The sequence below is a fragment of the Eublepharis macularius genome, chromosome 14 (assembly GCF_028583425.1).
Source record: "Eublepharis macularius isolate TG4126 chromosome 14, MPM_Emac_v1.0, whole genome shotgun sequence".
Lineage (NCBI taxonomy): Eukaryota > Metazoa > Chordata > Lepidosauria > Squamata > Eublepharidae > Eublepharis > Eublepharis macularius.
The window spans coordinates 31,537,093-31,559,674 of NC_072803.1; the positions used below are offsets into that span (position 1 = coordinate 31,537,093).

At 44.5% G+C, this 22,582-nt stretch overlaps 1 protein-coding gene across 7 annotated transcripts in view; it reads right to left on the bottom strand.

The window, feature by feature from the left end:
• The window catches only part of SORBS3 (sorbin and SH3 domain containing 3), an 82,122-nt gene that overhangs the window by 11,134 nt on the left and 48,406 nt on the right, over positions 1–22,582 (bottom strand). For 5 of the 7 annotated variants that reach the window (XM_054997371.1, XM_054997367.1, XM_054997366.1 and 2 more), the window contains 11 exons: positions 21,682–21,745; positions 18,145–18,183; positions 17,639–17,726; positions 13,887–13,983; positions 13,228–13,287; positions 11,885–11,971; positions 9,656–9,714; positions 2,979–3,124; positions 1,460–1,545; positions 404–450; positions 143–257 (listed from right to left, as the gene is read on the bottom strand). In XM_054997371.1, the coding sequence (XP_054853346.1) occupies positions 143–257; positions 404–450; positions 1,460–1,545; positions 2,979–3,124; positions 9,656–9,714; positions 11,885–11,971; positions 13,228–13,287; positions 13,887–13,983; positions 17,639–17,726; positions 18,145–18,183; positions 21,682–21,745 (888 nt within the window). The remainder of the gene's footprint in view (positions 1–142; positions 258–403; positions 451–1,459; positions 1,546–2,978; positions 3,125–9,655; positions 9,715–11,884; positions 11,972–13,227; positions 13,288–13,886; positions 13,984–17,638; positions 17,727–18,144; positions 18,184–21,681; positions 21,746–22,582) is intronic. The other 2 variants (XM_054997373.1, XM_054997372.1) reach the window with 2 other exon arrangements.

A 22,582-nucleotide genomic window follows, 5' to 3' on the forward strand; every position in this document is an offset into this window, starting at 1 on the left:
ATTTCTGCACTACTAAACCGGCCCTTGAATCTGAGCAAGTTATTGAGAAGAACTTTTGCTACTTCCCGTCTCTACTACATACCAAATAAGAACGTATCCAAACGGGCAGATGAGGCACTGTTCCGGGAGAAGAAAGGCTTACCTCCACATAGTTGGCAGGGAAAATGCCCACTCTGCCATGGTGTTCCCCTTCCAGCCAGTTTCTGTCAACTTCCTTGTGGATGTAGACAATGTCACCCTTTTGCAAAGTCAGTTCCCTGAAAGGTCAAAGGGCAGCATAAGGATCTGCCAGCAGAAACGGACTATATTTTTAAAAAGCAGCCACGTATATATGCTGAGAAGAATGCAAGGAGACCCAGGCACTGCCTCACTGCCCAACCCCTCCAGGTTTCACTGTACTTACTTTGGTGACTCTGCCTGGAAGTCAAATTTGAGACGAGCAGCTTTCATCTGGAGAGAGGAGAAAACGGATTAAATGGGATGTGAAGTTAAAAAAAAATACTGATTCAAAGCTTTTGCCAGTGGATTCGGGAAGGTCACCTGGGCCCCAAGCCAGCACCACCACAGAAAACAAAACAAAAATATAATTGGAAACCTTTGGATCACATCAAAGAGAATACGGTTCACTAAATGACAAGGGTCTGTTGGCTGAGAAACAAGGCTAAATTCCACAGGAACAACAGCTTATGACTTTAGGGACCTGCAGTTCAGGAAGCAAGTGCTTCACTATTGCACCATCAACCTACTCTTTACGTAAAAGTATACACTGCCAATGAGGGAAGGATTTGTGCTGATTAAACTCCAGTAAGACTATCCCAGAATTTTCTTCCGCTGTGCCCCACTTCCAGAAAGGGAGTAGCACTTGGACAGAGGCTAGGTTGATCCAGCCTGAAAATCTAGAGCCCAGGATCCTGTACCCTCCCTCCCCTTTTAAAGAAAAATGTGTACTCTTGGATTTCACCCATTTACCTCCTCTCTTAGTGGAAACAAAACAGGAGCTAAAGAGTGTTAATGATTTATTAGCTAAAAGCAAACGCCTGTATAGTTAAAGTCTAGAGTCAGCTGGCTCAGGACAGCAAAACATGTTACCAAGGAAGGAAGAACATTTATTTAAGTGTTATCAACACTGAGGAGATAAGATGGGATATGGTTTTGATTTTTATTTTTAAGAAAACAGTGGCGTTTATGTTAAGTTGGAGGAAGATTTCTTTCTGGCCACAGGTACAGGAATAGCAACTGTACAGACTCACAAGGTTTTAAAATGGCAATTCAATGGCAGCTCTCAAGCTATTCTGGGAATTGTAGTTTGATTAAAATTCTGTTAGGACCTTTCCAGATCAGTCTCTCCCCTACTTCCAGGGAGTGCAAAGGAGTATAAACCAGTTTTAAGTCTGTAACCTATTTTTTGTGGCCTCTGGGATGGAAGCGCTAGGCTAAGTGCTTAGACACCCCACCTCACCTTCTTCTCTTCTTTCTTTGTGGGACTATCCAGGACACTTTCCAAAGCCTCAGGAAAGGAGATTCTCCCTACATGCCTCAAAGGATCTGTGTAAAAATATATAAATCAAAACTCTTTTGGTTATTTCTCAAAATATTTATCTTCTGCCTTTCCCACCAACTATGGTGGTTCAAGAGTGCTTAGTACAGGTCTGACCAGCAAGTAACAGACAATTAAAAGTGAACAAATTACCCATTAACAGAATACAGCCCAGATTAATTTTCTGTAAAACACCCATCTGGGAAGTGCAGACTTGTATCGTTTCTAGAAGGAGACTAGCTTAGGAGGCCTCCACACATCCTCAGAGAAGGCGTTCCCTAAAGGTGGACCTGCTGCTGCGAATGAACCAAGGCTTATCATACAACTTGGCAGCAGATCTCAACTGGGAGGAGGTTCTGGGAGGTCTCTGGAGGTGCACAGGTTCATAACAGAACAGAAAGGTCTTTAAGTATGTTGCCCCTTCCCAAAACTGGCCTGGCTTTGACTGAGACAGACATCAAGTACGAAGGAACTCAGTTCCCAAGCATTTGGCAGCCTGATTTGGACTGCAGAACACAAGGAACTTCAGCCTTCCCACCTGCACCATTTCCCCCCACTTGAAATGGCTCTGGGGAATCACTACGTGTAGGTCATCAGGACACATACAGCCTCCCAAGGGTACAAATAATGTCCCACCTGGGCCATTTTAGGTGAGGAAAATGGCACAGTAGAAAAGCGGAAGCCCCTTCTTCCACTGTGCCATGGTCCCAGTCCAAATCAGGGCCTTGCACAGTTGGGAAATAAGTCTCCTGTCACCTGTTATCTAAGGTCAGGGGAATCCAGACACTGAGCATTACAAATCATAACATGGTTTGACCCTCAGCCCCACTCTATACTTAAGACAGTACATTATATTGAGCAGTCCAGTGCCAAAAGTAGCAGAAAGATCCAACAAAATCAAAAGGGATGTTTCCTCCTTATTCAGCAGTATTTTGACGACCGTCCACTAATGCAACATGAGCAGCGCTGGCCTTTAAGTTAGGCTTAAAGCCTGAAATGCTCTTGGCCTCGATAACTTGGCCAGGAAAAATTGCTTGTCACCAGTCTTTTAATTAATTTGCCCAAGAATGGTAAATTTGCCACAGCCTGATAAGTGTCAATGATACCCTTTTCAAGAGAAGGCGAATTATCAGTTCTTTAAAGGTCCTTGGAAACTCACCCCTCCCTTACAAGCAGTCAGTAAAGTAAGAAACTGGAACCCTCACATTGTCTCTACAAGATTTAATTAATCAAGAGGGAAATGGTTGGGACACTTCCTACAATTCCTGCCAGGAACTAGAGTAACAAGCGAGGAATGCAAGCATGGAATAGCAATGTTCCTTGGTCACAGAAACCCTGAGAGAACAAGGCACTCCCCTATACACAGTGAGGGAGGAATTGCCATTTGGCCCTTTGACGTTTCACTACTTTTCACAGAAGCAAGACACGTTCAGAATTATACCATTTCTAGGTGGAGAGCTGTTCCAGTTATTCCTGGCGATGCCGGGACTCCCTTTCTCCATTCTCGGGCTGGCTGACACGGAGCACTGGGCTACAGGAAGGTTTTGTCCCCTGGAATGACAGGCACTGTGGTCAGGCAGTGGGCTGCTGAGTAAGAAAAAAATAAATAAATGGAGATACAGTAAGAAAGAGCCTGGCCTACCAAATGGAGTGTTGGGAACAGAACCGGACGACCACCAATTTCGAGATGCACCACTGCCCTGCAGCACCCAGCACATTTCTCTAGCATTTTGAGCTCCAGCTTCTTTGTAAACTTCCTCTGCATTCTGGAACCTGCCAACCTCACCTCAATCACCTATTTGGCAGACAAGCGGTATGGAGATTCTCCCATATGCCAGTATGTATCCTGCTGTTGTCAAGAAACTCCGGATCAGAGCAAAGGGTTATCACTGCATCTAATGGCAAACTGGTTGGCCCTCACGAAGATGAGGACAGCAACAAAAGTGGGCCATTTGTCCACTTGAGGTGGGGAGATTCCCCATATATGCAGCAGCAAAAAAGGCGTAAATTAACCCAAAGGAGAATAAAATATCTTTAAAATGGCCTGATGAGGACTAAAGATGTTCCGCAAGGGATAGAATGCTGAGAGAGACTGAGTTAAGGCCAGGAGAATTCGGCCTGCTCAGTCCCTTGAGAGGTTACACAATGTGTGGAGATTTCCAAGTTATCCAGTCTTGTGATTCCCACCCCCTCCACCCTGGTCAATGTTAAAAAGCTTCTTTTGATGCGCAAGTACAGGTCAAAGCTCTGCATTTCAAGTTCAAATACCAATACAGTCCCTAGACTGATTTGCAAAGGAGCCAAGCAAGATGCAAAAACTCCACTGCAACAGGATGCCTTCCTCAGACACTGACAGACCACAATAAAACTCCTTGGATTGCCAAAGTTTACAGCGCGATTCTGTGTTCCATGCCCAACCACCCATTTGATCCTTGTACCCATTTTTGAGGCAAAGGAGACAAAGATGAAAAAAATATTGTAATAAAGGTGGAGATATATAATTTATATATATAATATAAAGGTGGAGATAATGCAACAAAAGCTTTCTGAACATTCAAGAAGTAATTCTACATTTGAAGTTGGAGAAGTAACCCAGTCCAATATTTCCCTCACCATTTGCCAGATTCCACATCTGCAATGTACAGAAATAAAGCAACTTGCTGACTGACACCCATTCTGTGTTCTCACTGAGCCACGCAGGCATGACTGATGCCACCAACTCCACGTGTTCCATGTGCGGAATGAATCTGGAATTGCTCCCTGGTGCAATCTCATCACAGCCAGAATTAAACGAAAAAACATGCCTTCTAGGAAAGATGTAACACTTGGAAGCAGGGTCTGAACAAAGCAACTGCAGACCCAAGCTTCCTACCTGACAACTCTCACTATGGTCTCCAAATCCTCAACACCACAAGATCAGACCCCCCCTCCACTCTCCCCTCCTCTATTTTCCATATCAGCTGCTTCCACTCTAACCCCCATTCTTCTACACCAGCTCTTCCCATTTCCTTGTGAAAGAACAACTGATAAAGGCTTGGAAAAAAGGGGCAGAGGTTGTCTCCCTTCCCCTTTCCAGTCCCTGCTGCCTATTTCCCCCCTCTGAGCAATGGACCTGTCTGTAATCCCTTATCTCAGTCTAGGGCCCCTGAAGCCCTTGGAAAGCAGAGGCCAAACTGAACAGGAAGCACTGAGGCAGCAACAAGAAACTGGCAGGTAGCAGCTATTTTGCTGAAATTTAACTTCTGGGTTTTTTTTTAAAGGACTGTGCTCACTTCCAGGTGGGAGAAGGAAGAATAAAAAGAGCTGACCACACCACTCCTAACCAGGGATTAAAGGGTTGGTCTCCCTGGAAAGCACTGCAGAGTTACCACTATTCCTTCTGCATATATTAAAAGTCTAAAGTTTTGTAGCTGCCAGTAGCCTAATCACTAACGGCTAATAGTGTGAGCCAAATAGCCCTCAATTTAGGTGTTGTCCTCAGCCTTGAACTTGCCAGGTAATTTTCAGCAAGCCATTTTCTTGATATGGGGATAACACTGACCCACCTTAAAGGCTTGTTGTAAGGCTTAATAATTCAGTCTATCTAAAGCACTCTGAAGCAGCTCAACAAAAGGCATGTGCTGGCCCTTTAAAAATGAGTTTTTTTCAGACGCAATCCTCAGCTGCTTCCTAGCAAGACCACCAACAGAACAAGGAAGGGCTCAAAACCAAAAGATGCGCCTAGCTTACTGGAGGGTCTACAAGAAAATAAATACTATTTGTTTTTGCATTTAATGGCTAAAGAGTGACATCAGTTTCCCTGTCAGAGCTCTCTTCTTCAGACTCGTGCCTGAATAAAGAAACTCTGAATCTCAAAAGTTTATACCCTGAAAATCTTGTTGGTCTCTAAGGTGCCACTGGACTCATCCTGCTGTTCTACTGCAGCCCAACACAGCAACCCACCTAAAACTTTAGAGGGATAAATGCCCTTCAGAGAGGCAGGGACACAATTCTCCTAGTGACTGCTCTTGATTTCTGGTCTACTACAGCCAAAATGACCAAGACTGTTGTGGCATCTGAAGGATTCACAAATGTCATGTGCCAGAAGGTTTAACAAGCTGGTGCCTGCTTTGTGAGATGCATGAAGGCAAGGCCATTTCTAAATTATTATTTTGGGGGGAGGGGGGGTCTGGGCAGAGAGTGCCCCCACATGCCCACTACTAGCTCCCCTTCTCATCTTCCCACCTATGCGCCCCCACCTGCCTGCGCATCCTTCCTTTGCCCACTTGCAAGCTCTCCCACCATCTGCAATCACAGCTGCCCACACTGCCTGCCCACCCTTTCCCAGATGGTGCTGGGTGGTGGGTACAGCTAGGAGTGCCACTGCCACGGTCACCAGGAATGCTGATGCTTCTCCAGCAGTGCTAAGCAGCATGTGCAGCTGGGAGCAGAGGTGACAAAGCACTCACAAGAGGCAGTGGACGGATCTGAGTGCAGGCATCAGAGGGGGATGCATGAGCACGGAGTCAGCAGCATTGGGCCCCACCAGAAGCCGTGGGTCCTGGCAGCTGCCCCACCTCACCATGGGCTGATGCTGGCCCTGCGTGAATTGTTAACATTTAATTGTTGTTCACTCGTCTCTGATGGAGCTTGTGCAGGAAAACATCTTGGTGGATGATGTTTCACCTTAAAGATTAACAAAACTGAGTCAGCATACGCTTTTGCTAAGTTGGAGACTCTCTTTATCTTGTTATTAAAGAGTTATCTGATGAAGTGAGCTCAGAGTTATCTGACAAAGTGAGTCAAGGCTTTGGACCTTGAATTTCAACACAAACATCTAGAATTGTAGGTGCCCTCAGTAAGACTCCATGGCCGATTGCACACGGCTTACCTGAAGCCGGGACGTTGCGGAACACGCCGGAAAAAATGCGGAAGATTGCGTTTTCTTGCGCGAGTTTTGCGTGATATTGCACAAAAGTCGTGTGGGAAAACACAATCTTCCGTGTTTTTTCCGGCATGTTCCGCAATGTACCGGCTTCAGGTAAGCCGTGCGGAATCGGCCCATCAGTGGGTCCTCTTAAAGGCTGGTTTAAACAAGAGACTGCGGAGACAAAAAATGCACCCATGTGACTTTGCATCCATGTGCTTTATCTTGTTATCAGAGAGTTATCTGATGAAGTGAGTTCTTGCTCACGTAAGCTTATGCTAGAATCACTCTGGCTGGTCTTGAAGGTACTACTAGATTGCTGGGGTGTTTTGGCTGCTACAGACTATCAAGGTTACCCAGTCAAGAATTACATGTTAGTTAGTGTGTGTTTGTTGCGGGTGGAGAGTGGGGGGTGCTGCCTCGTGCACCAAAAATGTCCTGGGTCAGCCCTGACCAAATGACAGCTTCTACCTATGCCAAGCAAATCAGATGATTTCTGCAGTGGGGGTAACAGGTCAAGAAATTAGCTTGGCACAAGCCTGTGGTTTCTTGTCTCTGGGATCCAGAAACCCCATGCAGGCGAGTCAAGGCTTTGGACCTTGAATTTCAACACAAACATCTAGAATTGTAGGTGCCCTGAATAAGACTCCATCAGTGGGTCCTCTTAAAGACTGGTTTAAACATGAGACTGCAGAGGCAAAAAATGCACCCATGTGACTTTGCACTACTCAATGGTGGTTTAAACTGGGTTGCCACTCGTGCAAATTAGTGCCGTGTATGGAGTTGAATGCTGCTGTTACGCTCCCCCAGGGTACCAGTCTTTGGTCTGTTAACCAAACACACTTTGCAGTGTGGCAAGGCAGTTTAAATGAGAGGCTGACCAAGTGTAAAGGCCCAGGTCTGTGTGTGTGTGTGTGTGTGTGTGTTTTGCCTCATGTTTAAATCAGGCTGAACCTGGAAGAAGCACAGTGTACAAACTGAGAATTCTTACACTCCACCTCCGCCCTCTTAGATGCTCCATGAAAAGTGGGACGGGTGGTGCGTTAGGTCCACTGCTGGTCTTTACACTTCAGGAAATGCCAGCCTCACCACGCTCTGGAGCTGGCTCCAACAGATAAAATATATGCTATCAAGAGTTCCTTTATCAAAATAATTGTCATTGCCTCTACCATTAAGCATAATGTATGGGCAAATCCTGAGAAGAGCCTGTACAGAACAGTCCTGTTTGGAGCCTATACTGAAGATGCAAGAGAGCCAGTGTTGTGTAGTGGTTAGAGGGTTGGACTAGGATCAATGAGAGAGAGGTCCAAATCCCCATTCTGATATAACTCACTAGCTGGCCCAACTGACATCATATCTGAAAGCTGAGCAGCACTAGCCCCTAGTTAGTACTTGGATGGGAAACCACCAAGATCGTTACACAGAGGCAGGCAATAGCAAACCCCCTCTGTTAGTCTCTTGCCTTGAAAACCCCATGGAACCACCGTAAGTCATCTACAACTCAGCAGCACTTTACCCACACAGTTGGCCTTGGATCACACACACTCTCTCAGCCTAACCTACCCCACAGGGCTGTTATGAGAATAAAATGGAGGCCACTATCATGTAAGTGGGATAAAAAATGTATTAAAATAATAAAACTACAGTGCAATGAAACGTACAAGAACACTCAAGGAAACCAAGCACCTCTTCTGGCATGGCACCCCTGGCATTCAAGCAGGTCCTTCCCTGTTGCAGTCCTACAGTTTTCAGGTTAAACTTGAACACCCAATGTGGTTTTTGGTCCTAAAAAACAGCTGCAGGGGTCCTTGTGCTATGAACCAGGGCCTCAGATAAGGAAAAGGGGAGGTTAATATGCCCCTGTCTGAGTTTCCTCAGTTTGGTGTAGTGGTTAAGAGCGACAGGACTCTAATCTGGAGAACAGAGTTTGATTCCCCACTCCTCCGCTTGAAGCCAGCTGGGTGACCTTGGATCAGTCACAGCCCTCTCGGAGCTCTCTCAGCCCCACCCACCTCACAGGGTGATTGTCATGTGGATAACAACACACTTCATAAACCGCTCTGAGTGGATGTTAAGTTGTTCTGAAGGGTGGTATATAAATTGAATGTTGTTATTGTTGTTGTTAAAATGGGCACCAAGAACTAGAAGCTGGCACCTGCTCCCCTCCCACAGGCCCGGAAGCAAACAGTTCCTCTTTCCAAGAACCCTCACAAGCAGCATCCATACACCACAGGATATTGTACAATCCTTATACTATAGCAATCATCCACAACTGGATTGCTTTGTCCGCATAGGAAAGTTCTAGTGTGAATTACTGCTACAGCGCAAGGAATATCCAACATTGTGTGGATGTAGTTACAGTAAACTTGGACAACATGTGTATGAAAAGATGAAGTCTGGTAAGAATTGATTTGCTGGATCAGATCAAAAGATTCATGCAGTCAGAGTTTTATTTTAATATTTCAGCTTATGTAGAGGGAAGAGGAATGGTACAGTGAAAACTAAGTTTCATGTGCAGTTTTGCCATCTGGGGTTTAATAAGAAGCTAGGTTGTTTCTTAAAAATTGAGGTGGGGTTGGTGGGAAAGAAACATTATGATGAGGAATACTGTCTTTGCCCGTTATTTTCCCTTCTTTTTGGCTTGTGTGGGACACAACACTGGTGCCTAGAATAAACTCTGCATCCTGTCCAACATTCTGTTCCCAACAGCAGCCAGCCAAATGCCTCTGGAAAACTCACAGGCAGGTATGATGTAATACCATCGCCCTGCTGTTTGCTCCAGGAATCTATCAATCAAAAGGTATACTGCCACTAAGCATGGAGGCTCCATTTGACAGTACACCCAAGAAGATTGCTTTAAAAAAATCACACAAAATCAAGCTGCCAGTCACCCCACGCAAAAGGTCCAACCCACCTTGCCCTCAGCATTACACAAACACTATCAGACCACATTTCTGCCCGGAGAACCCCGACAAAGGCAAAACTCCGCTCCCCTTTCCCAGTTCCCCTCAAGTCCTCGCTCGCTTCCTTTCCCGCTTCCCCTCCCGTTTCCTCCGCTCCAACTTCTCCCCAGGCATCGGATCCACCCCAGATGCTTCGAGGATGACGCCACCCGTTGCAAGCCAAGGTGTGGCAGCTGAGAGCGGAAACTCCTCGGGCACCGCACCGCGCGTGCCAGCGACCCACGACGACACGCTCCGGTCCGTACTCACCGGCGGGCAGCGACGGCCAGGGAAGGGGCGCAGGCGGAGGAGGAAGCGGCCGAGGAGCCCTGCGGAGAGACCGAGGGAAAGAGCTGAGCTGAGCGCCGGAGCTGCGCAGGGCTGCACGCCCGTCCCGCGCGGAAAGGAGCCAGCAACAAAATAGTTAGCCAGCAGGGAAGGCGGGCGGGCGGGCGGGAGAGCGCGTCCCTCTGGCAGGGCGCTCAAAGGAGCCGGCGGAGGCGGGCGGGACACGGCGGGGTCCTAAAGGCCGCGCTCTCCTGCGTCGTGGAGCTTGGTAAAGGTTGACATTCACCGGCCATTCTCTCCATGCAATTATTTTAAACTTAACTTCCATTTAGAAAGCATTCTAAAATAATGATGTAAAGCGTTTCAACCTCTTTACATTCATCCAAAAATACTGGCACTTAATTCTTCCTGCACTGTTTCTCAATACAACCAGTTTAGATCAGATTCATTATTTAATATTTTAAGGCTCCAGTAGTAAGTACATATCTATTAGGGAGCAAAGAAATTGAGTTCTAAGTCAATCTGCACAGGACTTAACGGGGAGGTTTCAAAATCCTGATGTTTACCAATAATTGTCAAAATCATTTGAAAGTTTTCAGTAAATGACCAAATATTAACTTCATTCCCATCATTTACTGATAACATTTTTTCCACCACATAGATGTAACTGTAAAAAAACAAGCCCTATGACATTCCTGACATTTTTCCTCAATCTATCTTAAGTATTATAGGTAAATGTCAACATTCACCAAATTCCTGACATTTACCGTAACATACACAGGTAAGCTAGGTAAGTGAAAAAAAGGAAATGAAAAAAGGGAAGGATAGCACAAAAAATATACTATTTTTAAAAATCTATTTAGCGATGCACTCCAAGGCGTCTTGCCTAATGTGTTTTGAGTATTATATCCTCTTCATCAGAGGCAAACTCCTTTTTCTTACTTATTGATCATTTTTATCTCCTAGTTGAGTTCTTTTTACTATTGAGAAAATACAACAGTAAAAAGGAACTTTTCATCTGGGACCAGATTAAAGTAGCCAGTAAACAGAAAAAGCTAGTTTGCCTTGGGATAAAGAGATATTAAGTTAGTAGGAATTAACATCTAATGAAGAGAGCTTTGACTCACAAAAGCTTGTACCTTGGGAAAATTATTGTTCTTAAAGGTGCTACTGGACTTGAATTTTGTTCTGCTATTACACCCTAACACAGATACCCACCTGAAGGTAGTGGTAGAGATACTTTTCTACCTAGAATTCTGCCAGTCAGAATAATGAATGCTGAGCTACCTGGACCAATAGCCTGGCTTGATAGTTCATATGTGCAATTCTGGAACAGCTGGGCAAGACAGCTTGCAAGTACTTTACCAAATAAAATAATTTCAGCCTGTTTTGATGTACCATCTTGCTGACACTCAGTTTTCATTGAGTCTGTTGCTGCAGGGAGTCATGACTCAGTGACAGAAGATCTGCTTTGCATGCAAAAGGTCCCAGGTTCAATCTACTACATCTCCAGTTAAAAGGACCAGGCGGTAGGTGATGTAACATGTGAAAGATCAGGGCCTGAGACCTGGAGAGCAGCAGCCCAACAGTCTAACTTAGGGCAGCTTCATATGTCCTGTGCCTTTAACAGCTGCCTGACACACTGAAAATTAAGCAAATGAAGCTTTTCCCACTGTTTTATCTCCATGCCCCCAAAAATCTCACATCCTGTTTACGTGCAGAGTTCAGTGTGCCTAAGCTAGTATATCAAATGGACCTTTTTATCCAGCTTTTTGTACAAGGCCCCTAACAAACATATTTTAAACTTTAAAGTATTAAAAACTTACACCAATATTCAAATATAAATAAAATACAAGCAGGATAACCATAAAAGTACAAAACTAATTACGCAGCCATGAATCAGCAAGGCTGCCTTTACTCATGGTGTCCCCGAACACTGCATAAAATGGGGGGAGGGGGAGGTAATGTGGATTAGGAAGGAAACAGAACAGTGAACAAGTTAGCAATCCTTGTTGGAAATACTCCTTAAAATGGGTTTTCCATATAAGTTTTGTAGTGCTCTGAATATGAGGGAAAACTTGGGGTGGCTCTTTGTTCAGTGCAAGAGCAAGACAAATATACTAAAAGAACGTTGGGATAGCAAGTACGGCTGCAAGACACACAGACAATTGTGCTGGTAGTTGATAGAAGTAGGTGGCAACACATAGTTACCTTGTGGGCAAGCTGGCGAATCTCAATGGCTCTAATGTCCTTGTCCAACTCTTCACTGAGCTGCCGCAGCTCCTTCTCCAGCAACTCCTGGTGAAGGACAGAAATATGCATGTCCATTACTGTATATAACAGCCTTTGGGGGCTGCAGTAAACTATACTGCTCTTAGGATGAACCAGATGGGAAGAAGGATGAAGCAGAGACAGGCCTGCTGCAGAGATGCTGGGAAGCAAGGATCAGAGGTGGATCCTTGGCTCAGTGGTAGAACATCTGCCCTGCATGCAGAAGGGCCTGGGTTCAGTCCTCTGTGATCAAGTAATAGGTGACATGGAAGATCTCTACCCAAGATCCTGGAGAGCCAGTGCCAATCAAAATAGTCAGTATTGACCTCGATAGACCAAGGGTCTGACTCAGTGTAAGGCAGCTTCAGGTGTTCATCAGTGCATGATGGGGAGGTGTTGTCCCTGAGATGTGCACCTTACCTAAACTGGTACCTAAATTGTGCTGTGCAACCACCAAATACTGTGTGTTGACTCACAGTTCAAAGGACTGTGAAGGGTGTTGCGCAGATGTGGAAAGAGGCCTGCTGTGTATCTTGATTCTCTCTGCAGGTGGAGGAATCACATAGCAGACTGTTCCTGCTCTAAGAAACATTCCTGCACATAGAAAACTAGTCTGTCAAGCTTGAAAGTGAGTGAGAAATACCTGCTGAAAGGTCAAAAGGAAGAACACAATTGTGGAGCATGCTTCAGTATCTTGAAAAACTTACCCCTCACTAGCAAAACTAGAATCAGTCGTACTACCCAGTTTATTGTGTGTGTGTTTATTTTTTTAATGCAGAATAAATTATATGAAACAGAAGAAATTATGCTACTACACTCAGTTTGCATAATGTATTCAGGCCTCATCTTCTCTTGGCATCTTCTCTGAATTGCTTGAGTTGCAAAGTTAGTTTTAGGCATGAAAACTCAAGGTGCAGCTGGTGCTGTGGGGTCAGTCCTGGAACCAGGACATCATTCCATGGCTCTGAATCCCGGATTACTCTGCTTTTTCTTCTACAGTATGCTAGTCTTTGGCAGCATGTAGAACAATCCTCAAGGCAGAGGAAGGGGGGAGAGGAAATAACAAAGACTCCTACTCCATGGAATCCAGTAAACACAGCTGTACTGCAGCCGTCTTGGGAGAAGCACACTGACATCCCCTCCTACTTGTAGCTGTAGCCTTTAAGCAGCTTTTCTTTTTCCCCCCAAAGAAGTTTAAAGCATCTGCTTGGCTGGGTCCCAGTCCTGACTTTGCAAGCACAGGCTGAGCACGTGTTTCCCTTGACACCGCCAAATGCACTCACCTCAATCGGTGGGGATGGTGTGCAGCGTTGCACTGGCAATACTGTAGGAGGTTTCTTAGGCTGCAAAGGGCAATTGAAGGCAAATTAAAATATCAGCAAAGGGCCTGTTGAATTAGAGGTCATTAATCATGCTGATGCTGGATTCCTTGGTCTATGGGTGAGCTTCCCACCAGAAAACATAATTCTCCAGGTAAAGTTCCTGCTATTTGTTCAGTATCTGGCTTTTCTTTTCTACAGCCTGGGCATTATGAGCCCTGCAATGCCATTCAAGACATGATTACACTGAAGTAAGTCGTGCTGAGTTCAGTGGAGTTCACTCGTCAGGAAGTGTGCATAAGATTATGCTTTGGCACCCCATTATGCCTGGATTGATTGGTCATTTATAGGACACCATTATTTGCTATAGCAGCTGAGAAATCCTAGAATAAAGTTGCTGAAAGACATTGCCCTTCCCTGTGCTGGATAACCACTCATTTCTTCTGGTTATATCAACTGTCTCTTATGTATGGTTCTTAAAATTCTTTTCTTTTAAGAAATTTGCAATAGCCATGGTTGAAGCAAATAAATGAACTGAATTAATTGGATCCAAACTCAAAGTGGGCCCAGTGCTGGTGAAGTCAATGAAAGCTACATAATGTAATGCAGGGTGGGCTACCTACTGAATCAGGGTGCTCGAGGATGGATGATTTCCCGGGTTCATAGTCAAAAATACTCCTGGGCTCCTTCGTGGTAGCATCAGCTGCTTCCCAATTTCTCCTGCAAAGAAAAGAAAGCCTGATTTCAAGAGGGACGTGTGCTCTTTCATTTCTTGATCTTGTGACTATCTTCCTCAAGGTTTTAAGGCTCAAAGCACAGAGAGTTGGAATGGGATTGGAATACTTTACCAGGGCTCCAGGTACCTGAACTGCAAGCTTGTTATTATCCTATTATCTATTTATATAACTTCAGAAATAAGACCTTTTATTTCATAACTCATGAGTTTATGGTTCCTACCACATGGGCTTCTTGCTCCAGTTTGGGCTTCCAACTGCAGCAGATTATTCACAAGTTTCCACACAGCATTGTTGGCCATTCTTTGTCTTTCTGTGGTTCCTCCATGCTTTCTCAAACTATCTTTGCTCCTATATTTCTTGGATCCAAAGCACGTATGCCTTCCATATGGAAAGTGTGTGTGCCTCAAAAGGGATTCACATCTGACCTTTGTACCTCCTTTTCTCCCACACAGAACTTGCACCTGAAAGATTCATGACAGAATTCGCTCTGTACATTAATTCCTCTCCCCTTGTAATCAGTCATTCCCTGAAGTAGAATCTCCTGTTTGAGCAGAGACTCATGAAAACTCTCATTAAAATAAAGGCTACCAGTAGACTTAACTTCGATTTAGTTTCAAAAGGCACCATTTTCCCTGCCATGTTCCCTCACAACCACAATTTCCTCCCCATGTGCCCCTGGGGGGGCTTTTAAAAAAAATGGCAATAGCAAGTTCTCTACAGTGTATAGCAACTCTTTACAAACAAACTTTCTTGACAATAAATTAGCAGTAACTGAATTGTTCTCCCCATCACCAACTTTTCCTGGCCTATAAATGTTTTCATAAGTGGGCATTTCTTGGGATTTGAAAAATTAATGTATGGGTTCCTCCACAGAAAAAGGGTTGGGAAATACTGGTGTAAACTGATCTCTGTGTGGCTGCCTTTGAAGATGATTTGAAAACTTAAAATTTGCAAAATGTAACAAGGCTGTTGACTGGCAAAGGATACAGGGAACATATTATGCCAATCCTAAGAGAATTACATGGCCTGCCAATTCATTTCCAGGCCCACTTCAAGATACTAGGATGTACCATTACAGTTCTTAAGGGCTGGGGACCAGGGTACCTGAAGGCCCATCTCCCTCTGCATTGACCTCCCCTCCAACGGAGGCTCTTCTCTGTGGGTTCCCACCGGTTGAAATAACAAAGGAACCCTATCTTTTCTGGGCTCTATAAAGACCCAGGCCTTTTAATGCTTAAGAATAAGCACTGCAACAAATCTGTCTATATACTTTTGCTGGCACTATGGGTGGAAGCATGACAAATCTGGGCTAGTGACCATGTAGGCATTACCTTTAGTCTCTGGTGTATTTATACAGTGCAGTCCTAAGTACAGTTATACCATCCTAAGCCAATTGACTTAAAAGGTGTAACTCTGCATAGGATTGCACTGTTATAGACTTCGATAAGTGAAGATCTGAAAATGTGGCCAGAGCAGTCACTATAGCAGGGATGTCCAACTTTTTGAGCCTGTGGGCACCTTTGGAATTCTGACTCAGTGCTAGTGGGTGCCGCAATGGCTGTCACAGCATACCTTCTTCAGTCATAGTGTGACGATCCTTGTGCATTGGTGGCAGCTGCTGCCAAAGCAACCTTTTAAAAAATCTGCACAGCTAATCAAACCTCCAATGGCCAATCAGAAGCCTTGCTGTGTGAAAGTCCCACATGGCCCCACACACTTTCTAAAAACACTTAGCGGGTACCAGGAAAGGTGTTGGTAGGCACCATGGTGCCCCAGGGGCACCACGTTGAGAACTTCTACCTTGAGACTAGCTAAGTCAGTGGTGTTCAAAATGGTGTTCCCAGAATACCTTCAGTATGTGTTCTCGAATGCTTTATGATGCTCAGGGATTGACACAGGAAGGGTTTTCTAAGGATAGGAAGATTGGAAGCCATTGGGAGGGGCAAAGGGCATTTTCAGCTAAAGTACCCCACAGTACCCCTTAATGCCATATTTCAGCAGTGGAGTCAGAATGGCTCTAGATTGATGTTACTCATTGCTGAACATTCAGGCATTCTACACATCTCAGAGGAGTCAGCATCTCCAAGTAAAAGAAATACAGCTCCATATTGCCAGACCTTCTCCCTTACATAATTGTTCCAGATTTCTCCTTTCCCTCATTGTTTCTACTACTACTATTCTTAATTTCCTCTTGTATTATTTCTCCATTGCCATAATCCACTCTCACGGTTCTTTTCTTCAAACCATTCAGAATCAGTCAGCCAGAAAGTAATTTTCTCTCTCTCTCATTGCTTTGATAAATGTACTCACCCTCCCCACTTTAAGGGTTTCCGTGCTCTCTGAGCAAAACCCCTGAGGTTATTACCTTGCCCATAGAACCCCCCTGTTAGCACTATATAATTATGACTGGGATGAGATGGTGGCTGGCACTCAATAAGTATAAAGGATGGCGGGGGGGGGGGATTTCATATGGGAAGGCAGTAGGTGAGAGGAAGATGCCAAATGCTTCCCTCTGCCACCTTTCTCTTACCTGTATTCCTTTTCAATATAAGAGGCCAACTAAGAGAAAAGTGGCTGGGGGGGGGCAACATGAAAGTTCAGCATCTCCCTCCCTCCTGTCATTTCTTTGCATGGACTCATCCCTCCCCTCCTCACTTTATAACCATTAGTTAATGGCCTGCACTTGAAAAAAATGGGTCTGTTGCTATCTTTTTTAGTTCTGCTCTAGATTATAACAAATGCATATTTTCTTTTAATAAAATCAATGGCGGCAGACACAGGTGCCCACCATTATTATGTTTAGAGGCATTTCTAATTTAAGAAGGCTTTTAGCAAACAAACAGCGCCCTTTCCCCCATCCAAAGTACATTCAGTGACTTTGAGTACGTATTAAAAAAACAAGGGGGAGGGGTGGTGAAGCACTGCTTAAAGCATTTTTTCAGCCCTTTTCCCATGGTTGGTGTGCACTGACGTGAAAAAAACAGAAAGCCAGCATTAACTGTGTGGATCAGGTTCCTGACTCAATCGATGGCCAGCCAAGAACTCAGGTTGCCAACCTCTGGGAGGGTCCTGGAATTACACCTGATCTCCAGATTTGAGCAGTTCCACTGGAGAAAAGAGCAGCTCCAGAGGACAAATGCTATGGTATACCATAGACTATAGGTAGAATACCTCCCCAAATTCCCACCCACTCTGAAACCTCACTCAAATCTCCATGAATTTCCCAGACTGGAGGTGGCAACCCCAGCAGAAAGGTTGGTTTGAACTGAATTTCAACTTTCCTGTGTATTAAAATGCACATGTGAGCTGGGCCTTTAAGAGAAGATCAGCACCAGAAGTCATCTTTATATCAGTTTGATGGTCATGGTTTCCCCCAAAGCATCCTGAGAATTATACTTTAGAGTGGGTTCTGAGAAAGGACTCCTCAACTTTCCTCACAGAACGACAGTATCCCTAGAAGATAGGGAGTGACTTTTAAACAAGGCTAGGGTAAATAGGTCCTAGGATGACGTACTTTCTTTTACTCACTGTCAATACCCCACATTCCCATGGTGGTACATGCCTTTTTGACTCCTCCCTATAAGTTAAGTGCTGCAGCAGTTCTCTGCCACAGAAAAGACTCACATGACTCTACTCACCAGTCCAAACCATTCTGAAAGCAGGAGGAGCTGCTTGATGCCATGGCAGCTGGTTGGCTTTTCTGCTTGGGCCTCGGGGGCCTGGAACCTGGAGGAAACAAAACTGTCACTGTTCAGAGCAGACTTCACAGAGTGTCCCAGAATGGCAGTATCATATATTCTGCTACATGTGCCTGGGGGCTTGCATGGACACCCCTTTTCTTGTACCAAGGATGAAAGGCTAGGATACACACACCCAGATCTACTCTATAGAGCTGCCTTGCTGTCCATGGGCACCATCTTCAGATGTACCCGCTTTTGTTTCTGTTTGATAATTACCAACAGTTTAGTTTTAACTCCTGATGCAAGCTGGAAACTTCCTTAGCACCCTGCACTGATTTTCGAGGCTCCTACATACCACTGGAGGTTCCTCATCTATCATCTGAGAATCTCATTTGGTGAACAGAAAATGACCAAGCACTTCCGAGTTGCTCCCCCACCCCAGGCCGTTTATTCACAATTCCTACCTCCGGAGCTGTTGCAGAAGTCCCAGTCCTGTCCTGGTTCTGAAAGAAAACAGAGAGAGACTCGCTTGAGCAGAGACTGTAAGGTACAGAGACAATGGCTGTTTCCAGAGGGAAATGGAAGGCAATTTGCTGTACTGATGCTGCTGCTGTAAAGAAGTCAAGGCAGAGCAAATTATCCATGTGGAAACACCGAATGTCTCTTCTTAGGACACAAGATGTTGATCACAAAAAAACAAAGGATGGTAGTACAGCCATCCCAGGAACTGGAACCTCTAGAGCCATTTTATATGGCTAGGGAGTGTGAGAAGGTTTGAAAGGAAATCAAGGTGAGTAAGGTTATATTGACCAGGTCCCCTTTGGCAAACAATACTGATATGGATTGTTCGTTCAGTAGCAGGCAAGTTATATGCGTCCTGTCTGTTAAACAGGATATCCAGTTGGATGATAGAAAATTCCATACTGGTACCTGAATAAGAGGGCTTTTGGCATGGTTATTTCACATTGGACCATTGTTTTGTACTGCCCCGTCTGATTAAAAAATACACATCACTCTCTAATGGATCGATTTATGTTGCCTTTATGGATTTAAAGATGGCCTTTGACTCGGTTCCAAGGAATAGACTGTGGAAGAAACTTGGCAGTTATGGTATCGATGCTCACCTACTCTGCCCCATATCTTCATTATACGAAACATCTAGGGATGCTGGTGGGGGGGCCCCCAGCACTTACCTGTTTGGTGTTCCTGAGTGTGCAGGCTCCTGCACCAATATGATGCCATCACTTCTGAGAAGTGACATCAGTGCGCAGGCATGGGAGCACGTGTGTGCTTCTCAGTGGGCTGATTTGGGCCCCAAATGGGCCCAATTTGGCTCTTTTGGGGCCCAAATCAGCCCACTGAGAAGTGCAGGAGTGCTTTCAGGGGTGGTACGATGACATCACTCCTGGAGGTGACATCGTCGCGCCACCCTGGGAATGCGCCCAGGGCAGCATTGCCCCACCCTTCCTCCCCCGCCAGCCAGGTGAGTAAGGGCTGGGGGCGGAGGGTGGAAGCAGAGGATCCCCCTCCCTTAGCAGAGGAATGGCAATCCCTAAAAACATTTGAAGTGTGAGCACGAATCAACAATTTGGGACTGTTGTCTGACTCCAAATTACATAGAAGAGTTAGGCAAGGATGTGCTTTGGCACCCTCCTTGTTTAATCTTTATATAAATGATCTTCCTGACAGGCTTAGATTGCCCGACTCACATGCACCTGCGCTAGCAAACTCCTCAATTTCTACTCTTACGTACGCTGATGATACTCCGTTAATAGCTGTTCCCTGGCCGGGCTGCATAATTTATTAAAGGCGTTTGGAGATTATTGTAGCAATGAGGGCTTAATCATTAATCGCACTAAATCTAAAATAGCAGTTTTTGCAAAGAACCCTCGATCCACTTTCTATACTTGGCAACTAAATGGCAAAAAATTGCTACAAACAGCTACAAATATCTAGGCATGAAATTTCAATCTAGTAAGACCTCCTGGAGTAACCATTTAAGCTTTAGGAAAGAGAAGGCCGTGTGATCGTCCAAAGAAATGCAGCGCTTTTTCTTCTCCAGAAGTGGACAACATATTCCCTCTGCTATTACGCTCTTGGAAGCAAAAATAGTTACCCAACTTCTTTGTGGTGTTCCTCTGTGGGTCGATTTAGTAGACAAACATCTTGATGCTATTCTGTAGGTTTCTTAGAAAGTTGCTAAGTGCCCCTTAATGCATGGCAGGGATTGCTATTAGAGCTGAACTGGGGATTCACTCACTGGAGGCAATAGCACGGGCCTTAAACTTTAGTTACCGACTAAAATTTCTTTTGGCCCTTCCCAGGAGTAGCCTTCTAAGTTTGTTATTAAGGGACTCATATGTTAATTCTTGGTTTGTGTATGTAGAGGCCAAACTTCAGAGGATGGGACTGGAAAACACCTTTTTGTCAACTATGTCTTTTTCTACAGCTTGCTGCCTGGTGAAAAAAGGAGATTGTCCCAGTGGGACCTAAATAGCACTTTTCTTCATGCCCGTCGCATGTGCTCTCCTGCTTTTTTCTGTCCATATATGGATTTCTTAACCAACCCAGTTTATAGAAGAGCCTTCTTTTTAGCCAGATTCAATGTACTATCCACTGCCATTTTGAGTGCATGGAATTCTAAAAAGTCTTACTCCAAGCGTATATGTGGATGTGGAACTGGTTCTATTGAAACTATGGAGCATGTCCTATTCTTCTGTCAAAGATATAAGCAAATAAGAACACAGTTGATTGATCTGCAAATTCCTGATATAGACCTGCCTGTCGTGAAAAAGCGTTAATTTTTGCTCGGTGGTTTTGATCCAGCTATTATAACCCCAGTAGCAAAATTTATTTTGGCTCTGTTTGAAGAAAAGAGACATGAGGAAAATCTAAATAATGATTAAATAAACGAATTATAGAAAATAAAATATTCAAAAGAGGGGAAAAATTCTGCTTTGCAGTTCATTGTGGTTAGCTCACAGCCTATAGGCTAGGAGCTGTGCCGTTAGAGAGAGAATATGGATCACAAGCAGGGAACTTTTAAAGGTTATATCCCCAAATGGTGAACTGCATCAGTATCAATGGGATGGTGAAAAGCCTGTTACAATGATGTAATCCCATGACTGATCAAGATGGGTAGCCATGTTTGTCTGTAGTAGGGGAAAAGAGCAAGAGCCGTAGAAAAGAGCACCTATAAGACTAACAAAATTTGTGGTATGGTATGAGCTTTCATGAGTCACAGGTCACTTCTTCATATATAGCTAGAATGTGAGTCCATCTATCCTTATATCTTAGAGTGGAGTGATTTCAGATGCCAAATGACAATAGCAGGTAAATAGCAATAGCAGGTAAAGAACAGATGGACTCACATCTAAAGAAGTGAACTGTGACTCACAAAAGCTCACACCCTACCACAAGTTTTGTTAGTTTTATAGGTGCTACTGGACTCTTGCTCTTCTCTAATCCCATGACTGTTAGAACAGGCCATTATTGCTATCATTCCCATATGGCGATTTGGGGACTGTGACTTTCCCAAGGCCATCCAATGAATTTATGGCTGAGCCTTTCAGTGACTAAAGCTGGGCTTGCAGTCCTGCCCATGCTTGTCCCAGTTTATGTTTCCTTCTGTTTGAAATCTGGTCCAGGGAGATGTCGGTTCAAATGGCCTTAAGCAAACCCTTCTCTTTCCACCACAGTCCCCCCATCCCACTTACAATATGGAGGTAATAATACTGCTCTGCCCCAGAGGGCTAATATAAGGATGACCGCCAGATAACATAGATGAAACCCTATAAACATTATTGTTGTGTTTCTTAACATGCTGCAAAGCAGTGGCCTGGAAAATGATGCAATTATATATTCACCACTAGAGGGTGCTCAGTAACTACATGCAGGTGAGCATGTGTGCTATTGGGGCAGAAACTGCCAACATTTTCGAGGGTTATTGGTTCATTATGTCACGGTGACTACAGTAATTTGCCCCTTTAAAGTTGCCTTACCAGGGAGTTTGCTATGGATCTGCTGGAACATGCTGCGGTACCAGTCTCGGGGGCTGTCCACACTCTGCAACAGAAACCAGACATGCAAAATCACTAACAGAGAAAGAAAGACTTAAAGTAAGATGGTTACCAGGTCAGGATAAGAGTGACTGGCAGGACAGCAAACCACATCTCTACAGAATTCTGCAGTCTTTTTCACTTCAATGCTAAATGGAAAGCATTACTCCTACTAGAAGAAACATGAGCTTCTTCTAACATGAGAAGGCTATATACTCAGTTGTACTTAACATAGTCTATAGATTCAGGTGGTTAACTGTGTTGGTCTGCAGTCGAAGAACAAGATTCAGGTCCAGAAGCACCTTAAAGACCAACTAGGTTTACAGATCTGAAGAAGGAAGCTTTGACTCTTGAAAGCTCATACCCGGGAAATCTAGCTGGTCTTCAAGGTGCTACTGGACCCAAGTTTTGCTCTTGGTAATCTAGACAGGTTCTGCTTCTTATTTATTTGCTTCATTTATAGTATGCCTTTCTCAGGCACAAGAAGCATTAAAGAGTTAGAAAACAATGCCATTAAAACCAGCATAATACATACAACGAACAATGCAACAATATTGGATAACAAAATTAGAGGATAAAATAGTATAATAATCCAAACTCCTCCCAATTAAATATCAAATAATTTCCACAGATATTAAAACTACAGCCTTATTCCCTTTATAAAAACACCCTCCTGGTTAATTTTGTTTTATACATTCTACAGAATAAGAGTGTGGGAACCTTCCTGACCTCATCAGGTCAGCCAATCTACCAGGTGGGAGCCATAACAGAAAGTGCTAAGGTACCAGCAACTGTTGATCTTACCCCCTTGTCAGAGTAGCACTTTCTAAAGGCTTTGCTCAGA